Consider the following 25035-nt stretch of genomic DNA (forward strand, 5'->3'; position numbering starts at 1 on the left):
CAGGCCTAGCACAGTATCCTCAGTAGGAAGTGAGCTCCGGCCCATGGTCCTCTGCTACTCGGAAGCGGACCCGCCAGGTCTCGTCTTCAGCACCTTCCCAGGCTTCTCTCATCCCCAGGTCCAGACTACCACTCCTTCCTGGAGTCCTCCGACCTCCCGGGTGATGATTCAGATGCAGCACCTCTGCTGGATTCCGTACAAGCGGCTGATGTTCGGCGCATGGTGGATATCCTGGTAGAAGCGGTGAATCAGTCTCTGAGGATACAGGTAGATCCCGTCTCTTTTCAGAGCACCCATGTCCCCTTTCAGCGGACGAGGTGAGTCCATAACGCATTCAGTGGACATCATGAGTTTGCTGAGTTACGAAGCAACCACAGGCAACAGCCAGTCACGGTATGTACCGGCGGGAAGTCCATTATTTTACATTATCCCATCTCTGAAGGGCTTCGAGAAGAATGGGCAGACTCCCCTGTGGTCAGTCCGCCAGCTCCCGCCTGACTTCTCACTCCTAACAGTGCGTCTCTCAGGGACTCCACAGACCGTACCATTCACAGTTGGGCCCGCTCTGCCTTCGAGCCATCAGGAACTTCCCTTTCCCCGGCCCTTGCCTTGGTTTGGGTTGCGAAGCCGCTATGTCCTGGACGGACATTCTGCGCAGGGACTCTGTGCCTTCTCTGCCGTTCCGTAACTGGCTAACATCTCTTCGCAGATCACACTCGCGGGTGAGTACCTTCGCTACGCAGCCCTGGCGCCTGCTAATGGAGCGGCCCAGGTCCCTGCAACAGTGTAGCTATCCGCCGAGCCCTCAGGCTCAGGACCTGGAACGCGGATCTGGCTTCTGAGGGTAGCTGGCTTCCCCTCCGTCTTAGGGGAGCGCCTTTTAGGACCTAGGCTAGTCCAACTGATCTCTGAGGCTACGGGAGAAAAGAGTACTCTTCTTCCCTATTTTCGGCCCAAGCCGTCCGGAACTCCTCATCCTCAAAAAAACATCCTCCCCTCGGAGGGACAAGGGGGCCCCGTCTTTTATGCCCAATCCCTCCTGGTGTTCGCGTCCCCACTAGTCCACGAAGTCCACTTCCAGGTCTCAGCGCCGCTTCTCCAAATGACTTGCGGTCTGCGGACAGCTGCGCCAGTCTAGTAAGGGGGCTTCTGTTCCCCTCCAGCAGATCTACCTCCCATTAGAGGCAGATCCTAGGTCCGAGAGATCAGTCTCAGACTACGAAATAGATTCGATTCATTGCCACAAGACGTTTTTTCCGTTCTCGCCCTCCTGAGTCTCCTGTGCGTGGGCGCGTGTTCCTCCCCTCCATTGGGTCGTTCCTCTACTCTGGACTTGTGGCAACAGTCCCGCCATAAGAACTTTTCCAGCAGTTTTTTTTATTGCAGTCTCTTGTGGTCCCCAAGAGGGTCGGCTCGGTCCGCCCCCTCCTCGACCCGGAGTTTTTCTAGCAGGTCCGTGAGACCTCGAGCATTTTGCATGGAGTTCCTCCGCTCCGTGTTCACCTCCATTGAAGTCGGTGAGGTTCTGACGTCGCTGGACATTCAAGACGCCTACCTGGCAGGTAGTCCTCGCTTCAAGCAAATGGTCCCTCAACAGGGAAAGCCTCAACCAGATCGGCGGCAGATAAGACTCCGAAGGTGGTCCTAATGACCTCCCGATTCGACTGGCAGGTTCCATGGTTCATCGCGGGCTACCACGACCACCTGCCGCTAGGGTTCGACGTGTGGACCCAGTGCAGGCCCCCGTACTTCTTGCCACTGCGGCCCCTGATCCCGAAGGTTCTTAAGAACATCAGGGCGGAAGGATTTCCAGCCATTCTAATGGCTCCAGAGGGGCCCAGACTAGCATGGTTCGCGGAACTTCTTCAGGACCCACGCTGTCCTCCCGGGACGCCTTCCAAACCGTCCAGCTCCTTGTTGGCAGAGCCTTCTCTCTGTCTCTCCTGCGAGAACCCAGAGGTCCTAAAATTTGACAGTCTGGCTACTGTACCCTGGGTAATACCTCAGGCAGGCTTTTCGACAGAGTTAATACAGACAATTACAGTCAGGTTTCTATCTTCTGCGAGAATCCACTACCGCACGGGGAGCGTTCTTCCTTCGGTGATCTGAAGAACACAGCATCTTTTCTCCCTCCCATCAAGGCAGGTCTAGATGCGAGTCTCACATTCTCCACACTTAAAAAGCCAAGTGTCGGCTCTGTCAATCCTGTTTCAGAAGTCTCTTGCTTCTCGTCCACGGATCAAGGCCTTCATTCAGGGATTTGTCCATCCTCGTTGCCATCACTTCTCTGCGAAGTACGTCAGAGCTACAGGGTCTTTTGGTACTTACCCCTTTTCGGATTTGTCTCCAGGACAAGGTCGTGCTCGGGCCGGCTCCCTCCCTTCTGCCTAGGGCGGTCTCGCTATTCCAGTCAAATGAAGAGTTTGTTTTCTCTGTCCTCCGGTCCTGGTCCTTCTCACAGCCTCAAGAAGGTCTTTCATACTCTGGACCTGGTGCGAGCCCTCACACTCTGTGCCTACAGGACCGCACCTTCCCGTGAAACTGTCGTGCTGTTCATCATCCCATCCGGACCCAAAAGGGACATGCTGGTACCCAGGGCCTCTATTGCCAGATGGATCCGTTCCGCCATTTCCGAGGCCTCTTGGATAAAGGACAGATCTCCACCACGGGCAGTAAAGGTGCAGTCTACTAATGCAGTGGGAACCTTTTTGGCCGATTTACGCATTAGACGTCGGCCGACCAGGTCCGTAGCACCGCCGCCTGGTCTAGTCTGCATTCCTTTAACAACTTCTACCAGGTTCACACCCAAGCATCGGCAGAGGCCAGTCTTGCGAAATAGCTTTTGCAGGTGGCAGTAGCACACCTGTACAAGGCGGGTACATTCACTTCTTGGGCAAGCCCGCCGAGGGAGGCCGTTTTCCTTCCTATCCGCGGGGCTTGCCGCTCCCCACCCAGGGACTGCTTTTGGACGTCCCACGGTCCTGTGTCCCTCAATGAAACGAAAGAGAAGGATTTTTGTGTACTCACCGTAAAATTTTTCTTTGTCGCTCCATTGGGAGACCCAGACCATTGGGTGTATAGCTATGCCTCCGGAGGCCACACAAAGTATTACACTAAAAGTGTAACGCCCCTCCCCTTCTGCCTATACACCCCCCGTGCTCACGGGCTCCTCAGTTTTTATGCTTTGTGCGAAGGAGGCTGACATCCACGCATAAGCTCCACAACTTAGTCAGCAGCAGCTGCTGACTAGGTCGGATGGAAGAAAAGAGGGCCCATAACAGGGCCCCCAGCATGCTCCCTTCTCACCCCACTTTGTCGGCGGTGTTGTTAAGGTTGAGGTACCCATTGCGGGTACACAGGCAGGAGCCACATGCTGTTTTCCTTCCCCATCCCTTAATGGGCTCTGGGTGAAGTGGGATCTGGATCGGTCTCCAGGCACTGGGACCGTGCTCCCTCCGCAGCCCCTGGGAATCTGCAGGATAGGAGCTGGGTATCGTCAGGGACAAGGCCCTGCTACTATGAGGTACTCCGTGTCCCCGTGGGGACCGCGCATGGAGCGCTGGTGCCATACACATTACAGCACTGCTGGGTGTGTTAGTGCGCCGGGGACTACCGCGCATGGAGCGCTTGTGCCATACACATTGCAGCACTGCTGGGTGTGTTAGTGCGCCGGGGACTACCGCGCATGGAGCGCTTGTGACATACACATTGCAGCACTGCTGGGTGTGTTAGTGCGCCGGGAACTACCGCGCGGCCGCGCTTATTGCCGACCGCGCTTTTAACTTTAGTCCCCGGCTTCTGTGGCCTAGTGTCGTATATTCCCGCCCACAGGCCGCCCAGTCAGGGGAAGGGCGGGACGCTGCACAGATCGTCAGCGCTGAGGGCTGGAGCATACATTAGTATCCTCCTCCCTCCTCACTCAGTACACTGGGGCACTAGATTCCCGCACTTTTCTTGGGCACGCCCACGGTCTCCTCCTCCCCACAGAACGCCGGCAGCCATTCCTGTCAGCGATTCAGACGCTGGAGAGGAGAGACAACACAGGGAGACCCAGGCAGGGAATCTGGTGATCACACAACCGCTCTGAGCGGTCGGTAAGCAGCACCTGTGGTGCTGGCCCCACTGAGTACCGAAGTGTGTGTAATATATATATATATATAGATAGATATATAGATATAGATATATATATATATATATATATATATATATATATATATATATATATATATATATATATATATATATATATATATATATATATATATATATATATATATATATATATATATATATATATATATATATATATATATATATATATATAGGCTATACATTTGCACTGTACGGTCGCTCTGTTGATTTTTGGCTATATACCCTCCTGGTTGTTCTCAGAGGAGACAACATGTCATCCGCAAAAAGCAAGGGTGCCAAAGCACAGGCGTACTTTGCAACATGTACCTCATGTACAGCTGTACTACCGGCAGGTTCCACTGACCCTCATTGTGTGCAATGCTCGGCCCCTGTGGCACTTACTCAGCCGGAGCCTCTGCGACTGGTGGCCCAGGTGGAACGACCTGCTACCACTGTCCAGGTGACAGGGACGGAGTTTGTAGCCTTTGCTGACAAACTGTCTGAGAGTATGGATAAATGGTCTGCTAAAATACTGGAAGCATTGCAGTCCAGACCGGTGATTCAGGCCCCGGGCACTATCCAATCCTGGACCCCTGGTCCCCCTCAATTGGAACAGCAAAGTGCCCCTGGGGTATCCCATAGGTCCCAGGGTGAGGTCTCTGACACGGACCGCAGTCCCAGGCCGCCCAAGCGGGGTCGCTGGGAAATTCCCTCCACTTCATCACACTGTTCAGGGTCCCAGCAGGGGGACTCTCTGGAGGATGAAGCGGAGGTATCAGATCAGGATTCTGATCCTGAAGCCGCTCTCAACCTAGATACACCTGAAGGTGACGCAGTAGTGAATGACCTTATAGCGACCATCAATCAGGTGTTGGATATTTCTCCCCCAGCTCCTCCAGTTGAGGAGTCTGCTTCTCAGGAGAAATTCCGTTTCAGGTTTCCCAAGCGTACATTAAATATGTTTCTGGATCACTCTGACTTCAGAGAGGCAATCCAGAAAAACCGAGACTGTCCAGACAAGCGTTTTTCCAAGCACCTTAAAGACACACGTTATCCCTTCCCCCCCCGAGGTTGTCAAGGGCTGGACTCTGTGTCCTAAGGTGGATCCTCCAATCTCCAGACTGGCGGCTAGATCCATAGTTGCAGTGGAAGATGGGGCTTCACTCAAAGATGCCACTGACAGACAGATGGAACTATGGTTGAAATCCATCTATGAAGCTATCGGCGCGTCTTTTGCTCCAGCATTCGCAGCCGTATGGGCACTCCAAGCTATCTCAGCTTGTCAGGCGCAGATTAATGCAGTAACTCGTACATCTGCCCCGCAAGTGGTGTCCTTAACCACTCAGGCGTCGGCGTTTGCGTCCTACGCCATTAATGCGATCCTGGACTCGGCGAGCCGTACGGCGGTGGCATCCGCCAATTCGGTGGTACTCCGCAGGGCCATGTGGCTACGTGAATGGAAGGCAGACTCTGCTTCCAAAAAGTTCCTAACCGGTCTGCCATTGTCTGGCGACCGCTTGTTTGGTGAGCGATTGGATGAAATCATTAAACAATCCAAGGGAAAGAATTCATCCTTACCCCAGTCCAAACCAAACAGACCTCAACCACGGAAGGTACAATCGAGGTTTCGGTCCTTTCGGACCGCGGGCAGGTCTCAATTTTCCTCGTCCAAAAGGCCTCAGAAAGATCAGAGGAACTCCGATGCATGGCGGTCTAAGTCACGTCCTAAAAAGACCGCCGGAGGAACCGCTCCCAAAGCGGCCTCCTCATGACTTTCGGCCTCCTCAAACCGCATCCTCGGTCGGTGGCAGGCTCTCCCGCTTTTGCGACGCCTGGCTGCCACAAGTAAAAGACCGATGGGTGAGAGACATTCTATCTCAAGGTTACAGGATAGAGTTCAGCTCTCGTCCTCCGACTCGTTTCTTCAGAACATCTCCGCCCCCCGACAGAGCCGAGGCTCTTCTGCAGGCGGTGGGCACCCTGAAGGCGGAAGGAGTGGTGATCCCGGTTCCTCTTCAGCAACGGGGTCACGGTTTTTACTCCAACTTGTTCGTGGTGCCAAAAAAGGACGGATCCTTCCGTCCCGTTCTGGACCTAAAACTGCTCAACAAGCATGTGAAAACCAGGCGGTTCCGGATGGAATCGCTCCGCTCCGTCATCGCCTCAATGTCCCAAGGAGATTTCCTGGGATCAATAGACATCAAAGATGCTTATCTCCACGCACCGATTGCACCAGAGCATCAGCGCTTCCTGCGTTTCGCCATAGGGGACGAACACCTTCAGTTCGTGGCACTGCCTTTCGGCCTGGCGACAGCCCCACGGGTCTTCACCAAGGTCATGGCAACAGTGGTGGCAATCCTACACTCTCAGGGACACTCGGTGATCCCTTACTTAGACGATCTCCTTGTCAAGGCACCCTCTCAAGGGGCATGCCAACACAGCCTGAACATTGCTCTGGAAACTCTCCAGAGTTTCGGGTGGATCATCAATTTTCCAAAGTCAAATCTGACACCGGCCCAATCACTGACATATTTTGGCATGGAGTTTCATACTCTCTCAGCGATAGTGAAGCTTCCGCTGAACAAACAGCGTTCACTACAGACAGGGGTGCAATCTCTCCTTCAAGGTCAGTCACACCCCCTGAGGCGCCTCATGCACTTCCTAGGGAAGATGGTGGCAGCAATGGAGGCAGTTCCTTTTGCGCAGTTTCATCTGCGCCCACTTCAATGGGACATTCTCCGCAAATGGGACAGGAAGTCGACGTCCCTCGACAGGAACGTCTCCCTTTCTCGGGCAGCCAAAGCTTCCCTTCAGTGGTGGCTCCTCCCCACTTCTCTGTCGAAGGGGAAATCCTTCCTGCCCCCATCCTGGGCGGTGGTCACGACGGACGCGAGCCTGTCAGGGTGGGGAGCGGTCTTTCTCCACCACAGGGCTCAGGGGACTTGGACTCAGACAGAGTCCTCCCTTCAGATCAATGTTCTGGAGATAAGGGCAGTGTATCTTGCCCTAAAGGCGTTCCAGCCGTGGCTGGAAGGCAAACAGATCCGAATTCAGTCGGACAACTCCACAGCGGTGGCATACATCAACCACCAAGGCGGGACACGCAGTCGGCAAGCCTTCCAGGAAGTCCGGCGGATTCTGCTGTGGGTGGAAGTCACAGCCTCCACCATATCCGCAGTTCACATCCCGGGCGTAGAAAACTGGGAAGCAGACTTTCTCAGTCGCCAGGGCATGGACGCAGGGGAATGGTCCCTTCACCCGGACGTGTTTCAGGAGATCTGTTGCCGCTGGGGCACGCCGGACGTCGACCTAATGGCGTCCCGGCACAACAACAAGGTCCCGACATTCATGGCACGGTCTCAAGATCACAGAGCTCTGGCGGCAGACGCCTTAGTTCAGGATTGGTCGCAGTTTCAACTCCCTTATGGGTTTCCTCCTCTGGCACTGTTGCCCAGAGTGTTACGCAAGATCAGGGCCGACTGCCGCCGCGCCATCCTCGTCGCTCCAGACTGGCCGAGGAGGTCGTGGTACCCGGATCTGTGGCATCTCACGGTCGGCCAACCGTGGGCACTACCAGACCGACCAGACTTGCTGTCTCAAGGGCCGTTTTTCCATCTGAATTCTGCGGCCCTCAACCTGACTGTGTGGCCATTGAGTCCTGGATCCTAGCGTCTTCAGGATTATCTCAAGAGGTCATTGCCACTATGAGACAGGCTAGGAAACCAACGTCCGCCAAGATCTACCACAGGACGTGGAAAATATTCCTGTCGTGGTGCTCTGCTCAGGGTTTTTCTCCCTGGCCGTTTACCTTGCCCACTTTTCTGTCCTTCCTTCAATCCGGATTGGAAAAGGGTTTGTCGCTTGGCTCCCTTAAGGGACAAGTCTCTGCGCTCTCTGTCTTTTTTCAGAAGCGCCTAGCCAGACTTCCACAGGTACGCACGTTCCTGCAGGGGGTTTGTCACATCGTCCCTCCTTACAAGCGTCCGTTAGAACCCTGGGATCTGAACAGGGTGCTGATGGTTCTTCAGAAACCACCGTTCGAGCCAATGAGGGATATCTCTCTCTCACGCCTTTCGCAGAAGGTGGTTTTCCTAGTAGCCGTCACTTCACTTCGGAGAGTGTCTGAGCTAGCTGCACTGTCATGCAAAGCCCCCTTCCTGGTGTTTCACCAGGACAAGGTGGTTCTGCGTCCGGTTCCGGAATTTCTCCCTAAGGTGGTATCCCCCTTTCATCTCAATCAGGATATCTCCTTACCCTCTTTTTGTCCTCATCCAGTTCACCAATGTGAAAAGGATTTGCACTTGTTAGATCTGGTGAGAGCACTCAGATTCTACATTTCTCGTACGGCGCCCCTGCGCCGCTCCGATGCTCTTTGTCCTTGTTGCTGGCCAGCGTAAAGGGACACAAGCTTCCAGATCAACCCTGGCTCGGTGGATCAAAGAACCAATTCTCGAGGCTTATCGTTCCTCGGGGCTTCCGGTTCCCTCAGGGCTGAAGGCCCATTCTACCAGGGCCGTGGGAGCGTCCTGGGCCTTGCGGCACCAGGCTACGGCTCAGCAGGTGTGTCAGGCAGCTACCTGGTCGAGCCTGCACACTTTCACGAAACACTATCAGGTGCATACCTATGCTTCGGCAGATGCCAGCCTAGGTAGGCGAGTCCTTCAGGCGGCGGTTGCCCACCTGTAGGACGGAGCCGTTTACGGCTCTATTATGAGGTATTATTTACCCACCCAGGGACTGCTTTTGGACGTCCCAATGGTCTGGGTCTCCCAATGGAGCGACAAAGAAGGGAATTTTGTTTACTTACCGTAAATTCCTTTTCTTCTAGCTCCAATTGGGAGACCCAGCACCCGCCCCTGTTTTTTGTGTACACATGTTGTTCATGTTGAATGGTTTCAGTTCTCCGATATTCCTTCGGATTGAATTTTCTTTAAACCAATTTATAATTTTTTCCTCCTTCTTGCTTTTGCACCAAAACTGAGGAGCCCGTGAGCACGGGGGGTGTATAGGCAGAAGGGGAGGGGCGTTACACTTTTAGTGTAATACTTTCTGTGGCCTCCGGAGGCATAGCTATACACCCAATGGTCTGGGTCTCCCAATTGGAGCTAGAAGAAAAGGAATTTACGGTAAGTAAACAAAATTCCCTTCTTCTCTGAGTCTTCATTGGGGGACACAGCACCCACCCTGCTTGTTTTGTTACATATTGACTGTCTATCTCAGTGGCCCGTGTTCCCTGGACTCGGGTCGCACGGCTACTTTGTTGAAGTTATTACCTTGTGTTATGTATGGTTGTGTTTTCTTCAGCGCTCTATTGGGAGACCCAGACGATTGGGGTATAGCTACTGCCCTCCGGAGGCCACACAAAGCACTACACTAAAAAGTGCAAGGCCCCTCCCCCTCTGGCTATACCCCCCCGTGGTATCACGGGTTCTCCAGTTTTAGCTTTGTGTGCGAAGGAGGTCAGACATCCACGCATAGCTCCACAGATTTTAGTCAGCAGTAGCTGCTGACTATTTCGGATGGAAGAAAAGAGGACACATATAGTGTCCCCAGCATGCTCCCTTCTCACCCCTGGATGGTGTTGTAAGGTTGAGGTACCTATTGCTGGTACGGAGGCTGGAGCCCACATGCTGCTTTCCTTCCACATCCCCCTGAGGGGCTCTGAGGAAGTGGGATCCTGCCGGCCTCAAAGCTCTGACGCCGGGCTCCATCCACAGACCCATTTGAACCTGCTGGATACGGAGCTGGAGTACCGTTCAGGGACATGGCCCTGCACCATTACAGGTACTCTGTGTCCCCGTACACACAGGCACAGCACACTCCAGACTTGCTGGGTGTGCTAGTGCGCCGGGGACAGTAAAGGGTTACAGTCACTGCAGCTTTGCTGAGTGACTTTGTGTTTTGGGAACTACCGCGCCGGACGCTCCGGGAGCGGCGGCGCGGCTGGGACTTGTAGTTCGCCGGGGACTGGGCGCCGACCGCGCTTTTACGGCGGCGGCGCTTATAACTCCGGTCCCCGGCTTCTGCGGCCTAGTGCCGCTTCGTTCCCGCCCCCTCCCTGTCACTCAGGGAAGGGGACAGGCGCTGAGCAATCAGCAGCGCCGAGGGCTGGAGCCTTTTTACATGCTCCAGCCCTCTCACTGCACTCTGTCGGACGCCGGATTCCCGCTCTGCCTTGGGGGCACGCCCACGGCCCGCCCCTACTCACACGAGCTGGGGAAGAAGCCGGCAGCCATTACTGCAGAGCTCGGACTTTCGGCTCCAAGGCAGGACGGTGGCGATCATACACCCGCTTATAGGCGGGCGGTAAGAGGCACACATAGTGCTGACCACGATATAACTGCAGTGTATACATGTGTTGTTTTTAACTACATAGGTCGCTATATGCCCGCTTGGGGAGCGACACATCAGCAGCAGGAAAGCAGGTGTGCTAAAGCACAGGCTTTCTAGGCTGCTTGTTTTGCACGACTGAGGTGTTCATTTGTGTTTATGCTGATATGCTATACATTGCACTGTACAGTCGCTAGTCTTAGCTATATTCTTCTGGAATGGCTAGACTACAGCAGCAGAAAACCAAGGGTGCTGGGGCACAGGTTTTTTTCTATGCTGCTTGTATTGCATGGGCTGCAGTGTGCATTTGTACTTGTGCTTGTATGCTATACATTGCACTGTATGGTCACTCTTCTGGGCTATATTCCCCTAGATGACCAGTCTACAGCAGCAGAAGAGCAGAGGTGCCAGGGCACAGGCTTCTATGCTGCTTGGATTGCATGTGCTGCAGTGTTCATTTGTACTTGTGCTTGTATGCTATACATTGCACTGTAGGGTCACTCTTCTGGACTATATTCCCCTAGATGACTAGTATACAGCAGCAGAAGAGCAGGGGTGCCAGGGCACAGGCTTCTATGCTGCTTGTATTGCTTGTGCTGCAGTGGTCATTTGTACTTTATGCCTGTATGCTATACATTGCAATGTACGGTCACCAATCTTGGCTATATACTTCTAGATAGCTAGTCGGCAGCGGCAAAAAAGCAACACAGATTTCAGTGCTGTTTTTACTACATGGGATGCTGTTCATGACACCGTCCCATTGTGTGCATGCTCCCCTGTAGCACGTCGTCTGCCGGGGTCTCTAGCACTTCGTCTGCCGGGGCTCTACTAGTTGTGGCCAAAGAAACCTCCTGTCAACCCTGTCCATGGACAGGGACGGAGTAGTCATAATATAGAGACTTGCACCCATGGGCAATCTACTTGACCAAAAGGCAGCTCTTCAGGGCTTTGATACTGACATCGCTCTCAATCCGGATACACCGGGTGGTAACGCCATACGGAATGATCCTATACCGTCCATCAATGGAAGGTTGGATCTTTCTCCCTCAGCTCCCCCAGTGGAGATAGGAGACGAACAGGAGAAGTTCCTTTTCAGTGTCTCACGCAGATATTGAGTATTTTTCTGGCCACGCTGACTTCAGAGAAGCAGTCCAGGAACACCACGCTTACCAGATAAGCGTCTTCTCCAAACGTTTTTAGGATACACGTTATCCCTTTTTTCCCCTGACGTGGTCAGCGCTGGACCCAGGGTCCAAAGGTGGATTCTCCAATCTCCAGGCTTGCATATAGAGCCATAGTTGCACTGGAGATGGGGCTTCACTTAAAGATGCCATTCACAGACAGATGGACTCTGGTTGAAATCTGTCTAGGAGGCTATCGGCGTGTCGGTAGCTCCGGCATCCACAGCCGTATTGGCAACCTAACCTTTTCTGCTGTTCTTGCGCAGCTGACCTTGAGCAGGGACATCTGTACCGCAGAGGCGTCCGTAACCCCGCAATGTCTGCACTGCGACTTACCCTGTTAATACTGTCCTAAAAGTACAGTCGAGGTTTCGGTCCTTCCCAAGCTCCGGCAGGTCCCAATTGTCCTCGTGCAAAAGGGCTACAAAACCTCAGACGGGCTCAGATTCCGGCCGGGCTCAATCTCGCCCAAGGAAGGCAGTCGGAGGAACCGCTACCAAGGCGGTCTCCTCAGGACTCTCAGCTCTCTCTCTCTCTCTCCGCATCCGCGGTTGATGGCAGACTCCCCCGCCTTTGGCGACATTTAGCTGCCACAGGTCACTGACCGGTGGGTGACGGACATTGTGCTCACGTGCACAGGACAGTGTTCTGTTCTCGTCCTCCGACTCCATTCTTCAGAACGGCCCCACCTCTCCACCGAGCAGATGCCCTGCTGCAGGCGGTGGACGCTCTAAGAGCAGAAGGAGTGGTGATCCCTGTCCCCCCTCAGGAACGAGGGCGAGGGTCTGTACTCCAATCTCTTTGTGGCTCCAAAAATGGACGGTTCCTTCCGTCCTGTTCTGGTTCTGAAACTGCTCAACGAGCATGCGAACGCCAGGCGGTTCCGGATGGGATCCCTCCGATCCGTCATTGCCTCAATGTCTCGAGGAGACTTCCTTGCCTCAACAGACATCAAAGATGCCTATCTCCACGTGCCAATTGCTACGGAGCACCAACGTTTTCTACGTTTTGTGATAGGAGACGAACATCTTCTGTTCGTAGCTCTGCCATTCAGTCTGGCGACAGCCCCACGGGTGGGCACCAAGGTCATGGCAGCAGTGGTAGCAGTCTTGCACTCTCACGGACACCCGGTGATTCCGTACTTGGACGATCTACTCGTCAAAGCAACCTCCCTCGAGGCATGCCAACGCAGCCTGAATGTTACGCTGGAGACTCTCCAGACTTTCGAGTGGATCATCAATTTGGCAAGGTCAAATCTGTCTCCGACTCAATCACTAACGTATCTCGGCATGGAGTTTCATACTCTATCAGCCATAGTGAAGCTTCCGCTGAACCAGCAGCGTTCACTGCGGACAGAGGTGCAGTCTCTCCTTCAAGGCCAGTCGCACCCCTTAAGGCGCCTCATGCACTTCCTAAGGAAGATGGTGGCAGCCATCGAGGCAGTTCTCTTTGCGCAGTTTCATCTGCGCCAACGGCAATGGGACATTCTCCGCCAATGGGATGGGCAGTCAACCTCCCTGGACGGGAAGTCTCCCTTTCCCTGACGGCCGAGGACTCTCTGCAATAGTGGCTTATTCCCACCTCATTGCCATAGCCCCCATCCTGGGCAGTGGTCACGACAGATACGAGTCTGTCAGGGTGGGGAGCAGTTTGTCTCCGCCACATGGCTCAGGGGACGGGGACTCAGCAGGAGTCCACCCTTCAGTTCGATGTGCTGGAAATCGGGGCAGGGTATCTTACCCTATTAGCTTTCCAAAAGTGGCTAGAAGGGAGCAGATCCGAATCCAGTCGGACATCTCCACAGCGGTGGCATACATCAACCACCAAGGAGGGACACGCAGTCAGCAGCCTTCCAGGAAGTCCGGCGAATCCTCATGTGGGTGGAGGACACAGCATCCACCATATCCGCAGTTCACATCCCGGGCGTAGAAAACTGGGAAGCAGACTTCCTCAGTCGCCAGGGCATGGACGCGGGGGAATGGTCCCTTCACCCGGACGTGTTTCAGGAAATCTGTTGCCGCTGGGGGGGGGCCGGACGTCGACCTAATGGCGTCTCGGCATACCAACAAGGTCCCGGCATTTATGGCACGATCGCGCGATCACAGAGCTCTGGCGGCAGACGCCTTAGTGCAAGATTGGTCGCAGTTCCGGCTCACATATGTGTTTCCACCTCTGGCACTCTTGCCCAGAGTACTGCGCAAAAATCAGATCCGATTGCAGCCGCGTCATACTCGTCGCACCAGACTGGCCGAGGAGATCGTGGTACCCGGATCTGTGGCATCTCACGGTCGGCCGACCGGGGTCACTACCAGACCGACCAGACTTACTGTCTCATTGGCCGTTTTCTCCATCGGAATTCTGCGGCCCTGAACCTGACTGTGTGGCTTGTGTGTCCTGGATCCTAGCGTCTTCAGGATTATCCCAAGGGGTCGTTGCCACCATGAGACAGGCTAGGACGCCCACGTCTGCTAAGATCTACCACAGAACGTGGAAGATTTTCTTAATCTGGTGCTCTACTCAGGGAGTGTCTCCCTGGCCATTTGCATTGCCTATCTTTCTTTCCTTCCTACAAGAGGAGTTAGAAAAGGGCTTGTCGCTAGACTCCCTCAAAGGGCAAGTCTCAGCACTATCCGTGTTTTTTCAGAAGCGTCTAGCACGTCTTTCTAAGGTGCGCACGTTCCCGCAGGGGGTTTGTCATATCGTACTCCCGTACAAGCGGCCGTTGGATCCATGGGATCTGAACAGGGTTCTAGTTGCTCTCCAGAAGCCGCCTTTCGAGCCTCTGAAGGAAGTTTCCTTTTCTCGCCTGTCACAGAAGGTGGCGTTTCTCGTTGCGATCACATCGCTTCGGCGAGTGTCTGAGCTGGCAGCTCTGTCATCCAAGGCTCCCTTCCTGGTGTTTCACCAGGACAAGGTAGTGCTGCGCATCATTCCGGAGTTTCTCCCTAAGGTAGTATCCTCGTTTCATCTTAATCAGGATATCTCCTTACCGTCCTTTTGCACTCATCCGGTTCACCGGTATGAGAATGATTTACGTTTGCTAGATCTGGTGAGAGCACTCAGAATCTACATTTCCCGCACGGCGCCCGTACGCCGTTCCGATGCCCTTGTCGCTGGTACGCGCAAGAGGTTGCAGGCTTCTAAAGCCACCCTGGCTCGATGGATCAAAGAACCAATTCTGGAAGCCTACCGTTTTGCAGGGCTTCCGGTTCTTTCAGGGCTGAAAGCCCATTCAACCAGAGCCGTGAGTGCGTCCTGGGCGCTACGACACCAGGCTTCGGCTCAACAGGTGTGCCAGGCAGCTACCTGGTCGAGTCTGCACACTTTCACCAAACATTATCAGGTGCATACCTATGCTTCGGCGGATGCCAGCTTAGGTAGAAGAGTCCTGCAGGCGGCAGTGATTTCCCCGTAGGGGAGGGCTGTTTTGCAGCTCTAACATGAGGTATCTCTTTACCCACCCAGGGACAGCTTTTGGACGTCCCAATCGTCTGGGTCTCCCAATAGAGCGCTGAAGAAGAAGGGAATTTTGTTACTTACCGTAAATTCCTTTTCTTCTAGCTCTTATTGGGAGACCCAGCACCCGCCCTGTTGTCCTTCGGGATTTCTTGGTTGTTTGCGGGTACACATGTTGTTCATGTTGAACGGTTTTTCAGTTCTCCGACGTTATTCGGAGTTAATTTGTTTAAACCAGTTATTGGCTTCCTCCTTCTTGCTTTGGCACTAAAACTGGAGAACCCGTGATACCACGGGGGGGTATAGCCAGAGGGGGAGGGGCCTTGCACTTTTTAGTGTAGTGCTTTGTGTGGCCTCCGGAGGGCAGTAGCTATACCCCAATCGTCTGGGTCTCCCAATAAGAGCTAGAAGAAAAGGAATTTACGGTAAGTAACAAAATTCCCTTCTTTGTTCTCCTCCTACTGCTTGTGCACTAAACTGATTTAAGTCCGCCTCCGGCTCAGGGTGTACACTGCTAGGGAGGAGCTAACCTTTTTTGTCTTAGTGTCAGCCTCCTAGTCACAGCAGCATACACCCACGGTCCTGTGTCCCCCAATGAAGACTCAGAGAAAGATTTTACGGTGAGTACACAAAAATCCTTCTTTCTCTGAGCCTTCATTGGGGGACACAGCACCTGCCTTTGTATAAAGTTTTGTTGTTTTCAACAATGTTATTCTTAACTTTTGTTCTTCCTTTTACGTTGCTTCTCCTACTGATTTCTTAACTGATTTTGCTTTTGTGCCATTTGGTGAGTGTACCTTTGCTGAGGTGCTATTTTTTTATTTATTTTTTTTCTATTGCCTAGTTGCAGCAGCCTACAACCATGGGTTCTTGTGTCCCCCAATAAAGGCTCCTAGAAAGGGATTTTACTATGAGTCATTGCCCAGAGTTGTCTCCTTAGCAGCAGTGGGCAGGCGCATATCTCAAGCAAGAGATGGTCTATTGATCTGCATATGTGCTACCTCCTCTGAGATGACTCCAGGCAGTGATTTTTGCACAGGTGCTGGAATCCTCTCCTGGGGTCGTCTCAGATGAGAGAGCGATGTGGATTGCTAGCGATAGCCATCACTCTCTGTGCATGTGCGGCCCCCTTTGTTGAGATGACCCCAGATAATAATTTGACACCTGCCTGAGACCATTTCATCAGAGGGGGCAGTGCATGTGCAGATCTTTTAGACTGGCAATGTCAAGACATTTACTATGCGTATACCACACAGACTACGCCGAGCAATGATTAAGCGCCTGTGCAATAACTCATGCAGGGGAAGAGAGACTTGTCATTCAAAGACTAAAAGCCAATGGTGGATGTGGAAATGAGGATACTGGCATGAAGTTGTAAGTGCAGTGTCCGCCCAACGGACTTGATTAATACTTCAGACATAGGTTGCACTACAGTTTTCACACTAATTACTACAAGAAAGGTGTGCTTTCCATAAGTATTACAAGATGCTTACACACATTTCTTTAGTTGGGGTATAATTTCCTGATGACAGGTTCCCTTTAACTAATTTCGTAGAATTAAATTTGATCCCTTTACTAAACAATAAAATGTAAACAGAAACCACAGATTACATGAGCTCAGCCTCAAGAATTTCTGTTAAGATTGTGGTCCCCTTTTGGCTTTATTTACTTCAGAATAGTCCTGTATGGATTCTAGTATTTAAGGCATTAGATTCTACTCTGTCTAAAGAGATTTGTAGTGAAGAATTAGAGGAAAAACAAAAAAAAGCTACTCTGGATGCTAAGAAGAAAAACATTTCTTCTGTATTTTATTCCAACTAATTTATGATCTGATAGCTGGTATGAGATGCATGTTAATGTGTATAAATCCATATACAAGAGGGATAAATCAATATATGAGGGATAAGAGTTCTTGTTTTTTCCTTGTACAAAGTGTTACGAATACTTTCTTTTTCGCTCCTAATTGGGAGACCCAGACAGTAGTTTTAGTGGGTGTATAGCTACTGCCTCTGGAGGCCGCACAAAGAACTACACTTAAAAGTGTAAGGCCCCTCCCCTTCTGGCTATACACCCTCCCGTAGGAGTACGGATTCCTCAGTTTTAGCTTTGTGCGCAGGAGGTCAGACACGCACGCATAGCTCCATTGTTTTTAGTCAGCAGCAGCTGCTGACTATGTCGGATGGAAGAAAAGAGGGCCCATACAGGGCTCCCAGCATATGCTCCCTTCTCACCCCACTGTATGTCGGAGGTGTTTGTAAGGTTGAGGTACCCATTGCGGGTACGGCGGCAGGAGCCCACATGCTGATTCCTTCCCCATCCCTTTTTACAGGGCTCTGGGTGAAGTGGGATTTACTGGTCTCCAGGCACTGAGACCGTGCTCCATCTACAGCCCCTGGAGAAGATGCTGGATGGAGCGGAGTACATCAGGGACATGGCCCTGCTTCCTCAAGGTACTCTGTGTCCCCGTGCATTTGGCGCTCACACCGCAGCATGCTGGGTGTTGTAGTGCGCCGGGGGACATCAGCGCTACGGCGCTTGTGCCATGGCCTCATTCAGCTTCGCTGAAGCAGGCACACTTCTGGGAATCGGTCGCGCCGGCCGCTGGGACTGCGGCGCGGCTGGCACTTGTGGTGCGCCGGGGACTTCAGCGCGGCCCGCGCTTTTACGGCGGCCGCGCTGATAACTCGAGTCCCCGGCTTTTGCGGCCTGCTTCCGTTCGTTCCCGCCCCCAGACCTGCCAGTCAGGAGAGGGGCGGGACGCTGGCCAGTGCATCAGCGCCGAGGGCTGGAGTCGTTTTTACATACTCCAGCCCTCACAATCGGCACAGAGGGGACACTGTTTCCCGCACTTTTGTTTGGAAACTCCCACGGACCGCCCCTCTCCACAGACGCCGGCAGCCATTCCTGCTGACACGCTGAGCTGCAGAGGGGAGCCGGGGAGACCCAGACAAGGAATTCTGCGCCTCTTACCCGCTATTCAGCGGGCGGTAAGCAGCCCTCAGGGCTCACCCCCTCTTGTGCCAGTAGTATTCTTAGTATTTTGTTTCTACAAATACTTGGTATTACATAGCGCTGGTCGCCCTTTGGCTATAGACTCTCTCACATTGCAGAGAGCCAGCAGCATGTCGTCCGTAAAACGCAAGGGTGCCAAGGCACAGACATTATATGCTTCCTGCACCGCATGTGGGACTTTTCTACCGGCAGGCTCCACGGACCCCCATTGTGTGCAGTGCTCGGCCCCTGCGGCGCTTGCACAGTCGGGACCTCTGCTGGACGTGACCCAGGGTGTACCACCTGTGAATGCTGTCCAGGTGACAGGAACTGAGTTTGCAGCTTTTGCTGACAGAATGTCTCTCACTATGTCACAAATTCTTGACACATTGCGAGCTAGGCCTGTACTTCAGGCCACGGACACTGTGCAATCATTGCCCCCTGGTCCCCCTCAGCTGAATTACCTCCAAGCTCCGGGACGGGCATATACACCTCAGGGTGAAGACTCTGACTCGGACGATGGCCCCGGGCAGCCTAAGCGGGCTCGCTATGACGGGCCTTCACATTCATCTCAATGGTCAGGATCCCAGCGAGATGAATCTATGGGTGATGAGGCGGACGTAACTGATCAGGATTCTGATCCTGGGACCGCTCTCAATCTAGATACACCAGATGGTGACGCCATAGTTAATGATCTTATATGTAACATCAATAAGATGTTAAATATTTCCCCACCAGCTCCTCTTGTAGAGGAGTCAGCTTCGCAGCACGAGAGAATCCATTTCAGATACCCTAAGCGTACATTAAGCACTTTTCTGGACCACGCTGACTTTAGAGACGCAATCCAGAAACCCCACGCTTATCCTGAAAGGCGTTTTCCTAAACGGCTTAAAGATACACGCTATCCTTTTCCCCCTGAGGTGGTCAAGGGTTGGACCCAGTGTCCAAAAGTGGATCCTCCAATTTCCAGGCTTGCAGCTAGATCCTTGGTTGCAGTTGAAGATGGAGCGGCACTTAAAGATGCCACTGACAGGCAGATGGAGCTCTGGCTGAAATCCATCTATGAAGCGATTGGAGCGTCATTAGCGCCTTCTTTTGCGGCCGTATGGGCACTCCAAGCTATCTCAGCCGGGCTTGCGCGAGTCGACTCAGTCACACGTGCATTTGCCCCGCAGGTAGCACCATTGACCTCGCAAATGGCGGCATTCGCGTCGTACGCGATTAATGCTGTTCTTGACGCTACAAGCCGCACGGCAGTGGCGTCAGCCAACTCCGTTGTTTTGCGTAGGGCCCTGTGGTTGAGACATTGGAAAGCAGATTCTCATTCCAAGAAGTGCTTAACCAATTTGCCTTTTTCTCGTGACCGATTGTTTGGAGAGCGTTTGGATGAAATCATCAAACACTCCAAGGGTAAGGACTCATCCTTACCGCAACACAGACAAAACAAACCCCAACAGAGGAAGGGTCAGTCTGGTTATCGGTCCTTTCGAGGACCGGGCAGGTCCCAATTCGCCTCGTCAAAAAAGACTCAAAAAGACCAGAGACGCTCAGATTCTTGGAGGTCTCAGTCACGCCCAAAAAGGACAGCCGGAGGAACCGTTGCCAAGACGGCGTCCTCCTGACTTGCGGTCTCCGATTCCCACACCCGCGGTCGGTGGGAGGCTTTCCCACTTTGGCGACATTTGGCTGTCACGCGTCAAAGACCGTTGGGTGAGGGATATTCTGTCTCACGGGTACAGGATAGAGTTCAGTTCTCGTCCGCCAACTCGTTTCTTCAGAACTTCTCCACCACCAGACCGAGCCGATGCTCTGTTGCAGGCGGTGGCCGCTCTAAAGGCGGAAGGAGTGGTGACCTCCGTCCCTCTTCAGGAACAAGGTCACGGTTTTTACTCCAATCTGTTTGTGGTCCCAAAAAAGGACGGATCGTATCGACCCGTCCTGGATCTAAAGTTGCTCAACAGACACGTAAAAGTCAGGAGGTTCCGGATGGAATCCCTACGCTCCGTCATAGCCTCAATGTCTCAAGGAGATTTTCTAGCATCAATAGATATCAAAGATGCGTATCTCCACGTGCCGATTTGCACCAGAGCATCAGCGTTTCCTACGCTTCGTCATACACGACGAACACCTGCAGTTCGTAGCGTTACCTTTCGGTCTGGCAACAGCCCCCCGGGTCTTCACCAAAGTCATGGCAGCAGTAGTAGCTGTTCTGCACTCGCAGGGTCACTCGGTCATCCCGTATCTAGACGACCTGCTTATAAAGGCACCCTCTCAAGAGGCATGCCAACACAGTCTGAAGGTGGCACTAGACACTCTCCAGAGTTTCGGGTGGATTATCAACTTTCCAAAGTCTCATCTAACCCCGACCCAATCTCTGACTTATCTTGGCATGGAGTTTCATACTCTCTCAGCGATAGTGAGGCTTCCACTGGACAAGCAGTGCTCGCTACGGACTGGAGTGCAATCTCTCCTTCAGAGCCAGTCGCACTCACTGAGGCGCCTCATGCATTTCCTAGGAAAGATGGTAGCAGCAATGGAGGCAGTCCCGTTCGCGCAGTTTCATCTGCGCCCTCTACAATGGGACATTCTACGCCAATGGGATGGGAAATCGACGTCCCTCGACAGGACTGTCTCCCTCTCTCAGACTGCCAAGGACTCTCTGCGTTGGTGGCTTCTCCCCACCTCATTGTCACAGGGAAAGTCGTTCCTTCCCCCGTCCTGGGCAGTGGTCACGACGGATGCGAGCCTATCAGGGTGGGGAGCGGTGTTTCTCCACCACAGGGCTCAGGGGACGTGGACTCAGGAAGAGTCCACCCTGCAGATCAATGTTCTGGAAATCAGAGCAATCTATCTTGCCCTGCGAGCCTTCCAACAATGGCTGGAAGGCAAGCAGATTCGGATTCAGTCGGACAATTCCACGGCGGTGGCGTACATCAACCACCAAGGGGGAACACGCAGTCGCCAAGCTTTTCAAGAAGTCCAGCGGATTTTGACGTGGGTGGAAAGCAGAGCGTCCACCATATCCGCAGTTCACATCCCAGGCGTGGAAAACTGGGAAGCAGACTTTCTCAGTCGCCAGGGCATGGACGCAGGAGAATGGTCCCTTCACCCGGACGTGTTTCAGCAGATCTGTTGCCGCTGGGGGACGCCGGACGTCGATCTGATGGCGTCACGGCACAACAACAAGGTCCCAGTTTTCATGGCACGGTCTCACGATCACCGAGCGCTGGCGGCAGACGCCTTGGTTCAGGATTGGTCGCAATTCCGACTCCCCTATGTGTTCCCACCTCTAGCATTGTTACCCAGAGTTCTCCGGAAAATCAAGTCCGACTGCCATCGAGCCATACTCGTCGCTCCAGATTGGCCAAGAAGGTCGTGGTACCCGGATCTGTGGCATCTCACGGTAGGCCAACCGTGGACACTACCAAACCGTCCAGATTTGCTGTCTCAAGGGCCGTTTTTCCATCTGAATTCTGCGGCCCTGAACCTGACTGTGTGGCCATTGAGTCCTGGATCCTAGCGGCCTCAGGTTTATCTCATGAAGTTGTTGCCACAATGAGACAGGCTAGAAAACCATCCTCAGCTAAGATCTATCACAGGACGTGGAAGATATTCTTAGCGTGGTGCTTGGCTCAAGGGTTTTCTCCCTGGCCATTTGCATTGCCAATTTTTCTTTCCTTCCTGCAGTCTGGGTTGGAAAAAGGTTTGTCGCTTAGCTCGCTTAAGGGTCAAGTCTCCGCGCTATCCGTATTCTTTCAGAAGCGCTTGGCACGGCTTTCTAAAGTACGCACGTTTCTCCAAGGAGTTTGTCATATCGTTCCTCCTTACAGACGGCCATTGGAACCCTGGGATCTGAACAAGGTTCTCATTGCTCTCCAGAAGCCGCCTTTCGAGCCTTTGAAAGAGGTTCCCCTTTCTCGGCTTTCACAAAAGGTAGTTTTTCTTGTGGCGGTCACGTCTCTTCGAAGAGTGTCCGAGCTAGCGGCGTTATCTTGCAAATCTCCCTTCCTGGTGTTTCACCAAGACAAGGTAGTACTGCGTCCAATTCCAGAGTTTTCTCCCAAGGTGGTTTCTTCCTTTCATCTCAATCAGGATATCACCTTACCATCTTTGTGTCCGCATCCAGTTCACCAATTTGAAAAGGGTTTACATCTGTTGGACCTGGTGAGAGCACTCAGGATTTACATTTCTCGCACGGCGTCTCTACGCCGTTCTGATGCGCTCTTTGTCCTAGTCGCTGGTCAGCATAAGGGATCGCAAGCTTCCAAATCCACCCTGGCGCGGTGGATCAAGGAACCAATTCTTCACACATACCGTTCTGCTGGGCTTCCGATTCCATCTGGACTGAAGGCCCATTCTACCAGAGCCGTGGGTGCGTCCTGGGCATTGCGGCATCAGGCTACGGCTCAGCAAGTGTGCCAGGCGGCTACCTGGTCGAGTCTGCACACGTTTACCAAACACTATCAAGTGCATACCTACGCTTCGGCAGATGCCAGCCTAGGTAGACAGGTCCTTCAGGCGGCGGTGGCCCACCTGTAGGAAGAGGCTGTCTGACAGCCCGTTCATGTGGTATCTTTTTACCCACCCAGGGACTGCTTTTGGACGTCCCACTGTCTGGGTCTCCCAATTAGGAGCGAAAAAGAAGAAGGGAATTTTGTTTACTTACCGTAAATTCCTTTTCTTCTAGCTCCAATTGGGAGACCCAGCACCCGCCCTATTTGTTCTTAGGGTTTCGTTTTTCGGGTGCACATGTTGTTCATGTTGTTTCTTAAGTTCTCCGATCTTGTTATCGGATTGAATTTGTTTTTGAAACTGTTATTGGCTTTCCTCCTTCTTGCTTTGGTACTAAAACTGAGGAATCCGTACTCCTACGGGAGGGTGTATAGCCAGAAGGGGAGGGGCCTTACACTTTTAAGTGTAGTTCTTTGTGCGGCCTCCAGAGGCAGTAGCTATACACCCACTAAAACTACTGTCTGGGTCTCCCAATTGGAGCTAGAAGAAAAGGAATTTACGGTAAGTAAACAAAATTCCCTTCTTTGTTTCCATTTTTAGTTCCCGTGAACAGAATGGATGTTTTGCAGCAGCTGGGTGGTACAACACTGAATTCCCCTCCAACGCGAGACCTGCCGTTTAGCCTATTCCACAGTCCTAACACAACTGTTGGTACAGTATCCCTGAAGCCATCTTATTGGACACCAAAAGGGTAAGTAAGAATGGTTTATTAGTTTCTAGTTTCTAAGAACTGAAATGATAGCTGAGTGGTTTCATGTTCTTGAATACAGAACGGGACACTCTCCAGCTCTCACCCATGAAAGATCGCGCCATTCCTCTCAAGATCCGGAGCATTCTATTACCGAGTATATCCAACATCTGGAGCTGGTCCAGCGAAGACTTGGCGGGGTGCAGAATGGTAAGTTGAATTAACCCCTTACCCACAGGCAATTTTGACCTTCCTCACCACTCCAAATATAAAATCTAACCAGTGCCAAGTTATGATGTAATAACTCTGGAACGCTTCAACAAATCCCAGTGATTCTGAGGCTGTTTTTTGTTTTGTTTCCTCAACATATTATACTTTTATAGTGGTTAATTTAGGTCGATATTTTTTAAGTTTATTTGTAAAATATTGGAATTTGGGCAAAAATTGTGACAATTTTTTTGCAATTTTCAAACTTTCAGTTTTTATATCTGTAAACCAGTTAGTCATGATGTACAAAATTAAGAAATAACATTATCCATATGTCTACTTTTCTTTACATTTGCATAATTTTTCAAATGTTTTATTTTGCTAGGATCTTAGATGGGTTAAGATTAGCAGCAATTCCTTTTAATTTTTCAAGAAATTTACAAAACCAGTTTTATATTTTTTTTTTTTTTTTTTTTTTTTTTTTTTTGGGACCTATTCAGATTTAAATGGACTTTGAGGGGGGTCATATTGGAAACTCCCCAAAAGTGATGCCATTTTAAAAAAAAGCACACCCCTTAAATACTTCAGAACTGCTGTCAGGATTTTTATTTTTTTTTTAGTTGTATTAGAACTCCTGAAGAGCTACACATGAATTAAAGGGAACTTGTCAGGTGCAATATGCCCCCAGAACCACGAGCTGTTCTAGGAGCATAATGCTAATCCCTGCCTAACTGTCCCTGTATACACTTGCATAGATAAAGAGATCTTTAGAAAAAGTATTTCTAAATATCCTTTATGATATGCTAATGAGCGCAGGGACTAGTCACAAGGATGTTTGTTCCTGCTCTCATTCCGCTCTCTAAGCATGTTAGAACGCCTTTGTACTGTTAAAATTCTAAAAAATATTAAAAATATTTGTACGTAAATTTGGAAACATGTATTGAAATTAATGCTTTTTTTTTTTCTTTTTCCGCTCTGTAGGTTCCTCACCAGAACAATCGCGTTGTATTAAATATGCCCGAAAATAAGGCAATCGAACCTTTCAGCTTTTCCTGGGTTTTTTTTTAAATATTTAAACACTGTGTATTTTTTTATTATGCAATAAACCTATTTATACACTAAGCATTTTAGCACTTGTATAAAGTATGTCATTTTTAATGTGATAATTTTCTACATGGAAGGGAGCACAATCACTTCCGTTTCTGTTTACAGAGACGCCATAAATTGGGTGATCACTGGGTGGTCAATGCTTTTTATCTATGTCGGTGTTTGTCATTTTGTAAAAAATAAAAATCTATAATTCAAATTTTAGTGTATGTTTTTGTTTTTTTGGTTTTTTTTTATTGAGGCAACAAGATATTTTCAGTGTTTCTTCAGCGCTCTATTGGGAGACCCAGACGATTGGGGTATAGCTACTGCCCTCTGGAGGCCACACAAAGCACTACATCAAAAGTGCAAGGCCCCTCCCCCTCTGGCTATACCCCCCCCGTGATATCACGGGTTCTCCAGTTTTAGCTTTGTGTGCGAAGGAGGTCAGAC

The 25035-nt window shown here is 51.6% G+C and overlaps 1 protein-coding gene across 5 annotated transcripts in view; it reads left to right on the forward strand.

The window, feature by feature from the left end:
• The window catches only part of PCNT (pericentrin), a 432670-nt gene extending 407888 nt beyond the window's left edge, over positions 1-24782 (forward strand). For all 5 annotated transcript variants that reach the window (XM_075317440.1, XM_075317436.1, XM_075317438.1 and 2 more), the window contains 3 exons: positions 23142-23292; positions 23372-23499; positions 24478-24782. In XM_075317440.1, coding sequence (XP_075173555.1) covers positions 23142-23292; positions 23372-23499; positions 24478-24524 — 326 coding nt within the window. In that variant the 3' untranslated portion in view covers positions 24525-24782. The remainder of the gene's footprint in view (positions 1-23141; positions 23293-23371; positions 23500-24477) is intronic.
• Positions 24783-25035: the final 253 nt, after the last annotated feature.

The sequence above is a fragment of the Anomaloglossus baeobatrachus genome, chromosome 7, assembly GCF_048569485.1.
Source record: "Anomaloglossus baeobatrachus isolate aAnoBae1 chromosome 7, aAnoBae1.hap1, whole genome shotgun sequence".
Classification (NCBI taxonomy): Eukaryota; Metazoa; Chordata; class Amphibia; order Anura; family Aromobatidae; genus Anomaloglossus; species Anomaloglossus baeobatrachus.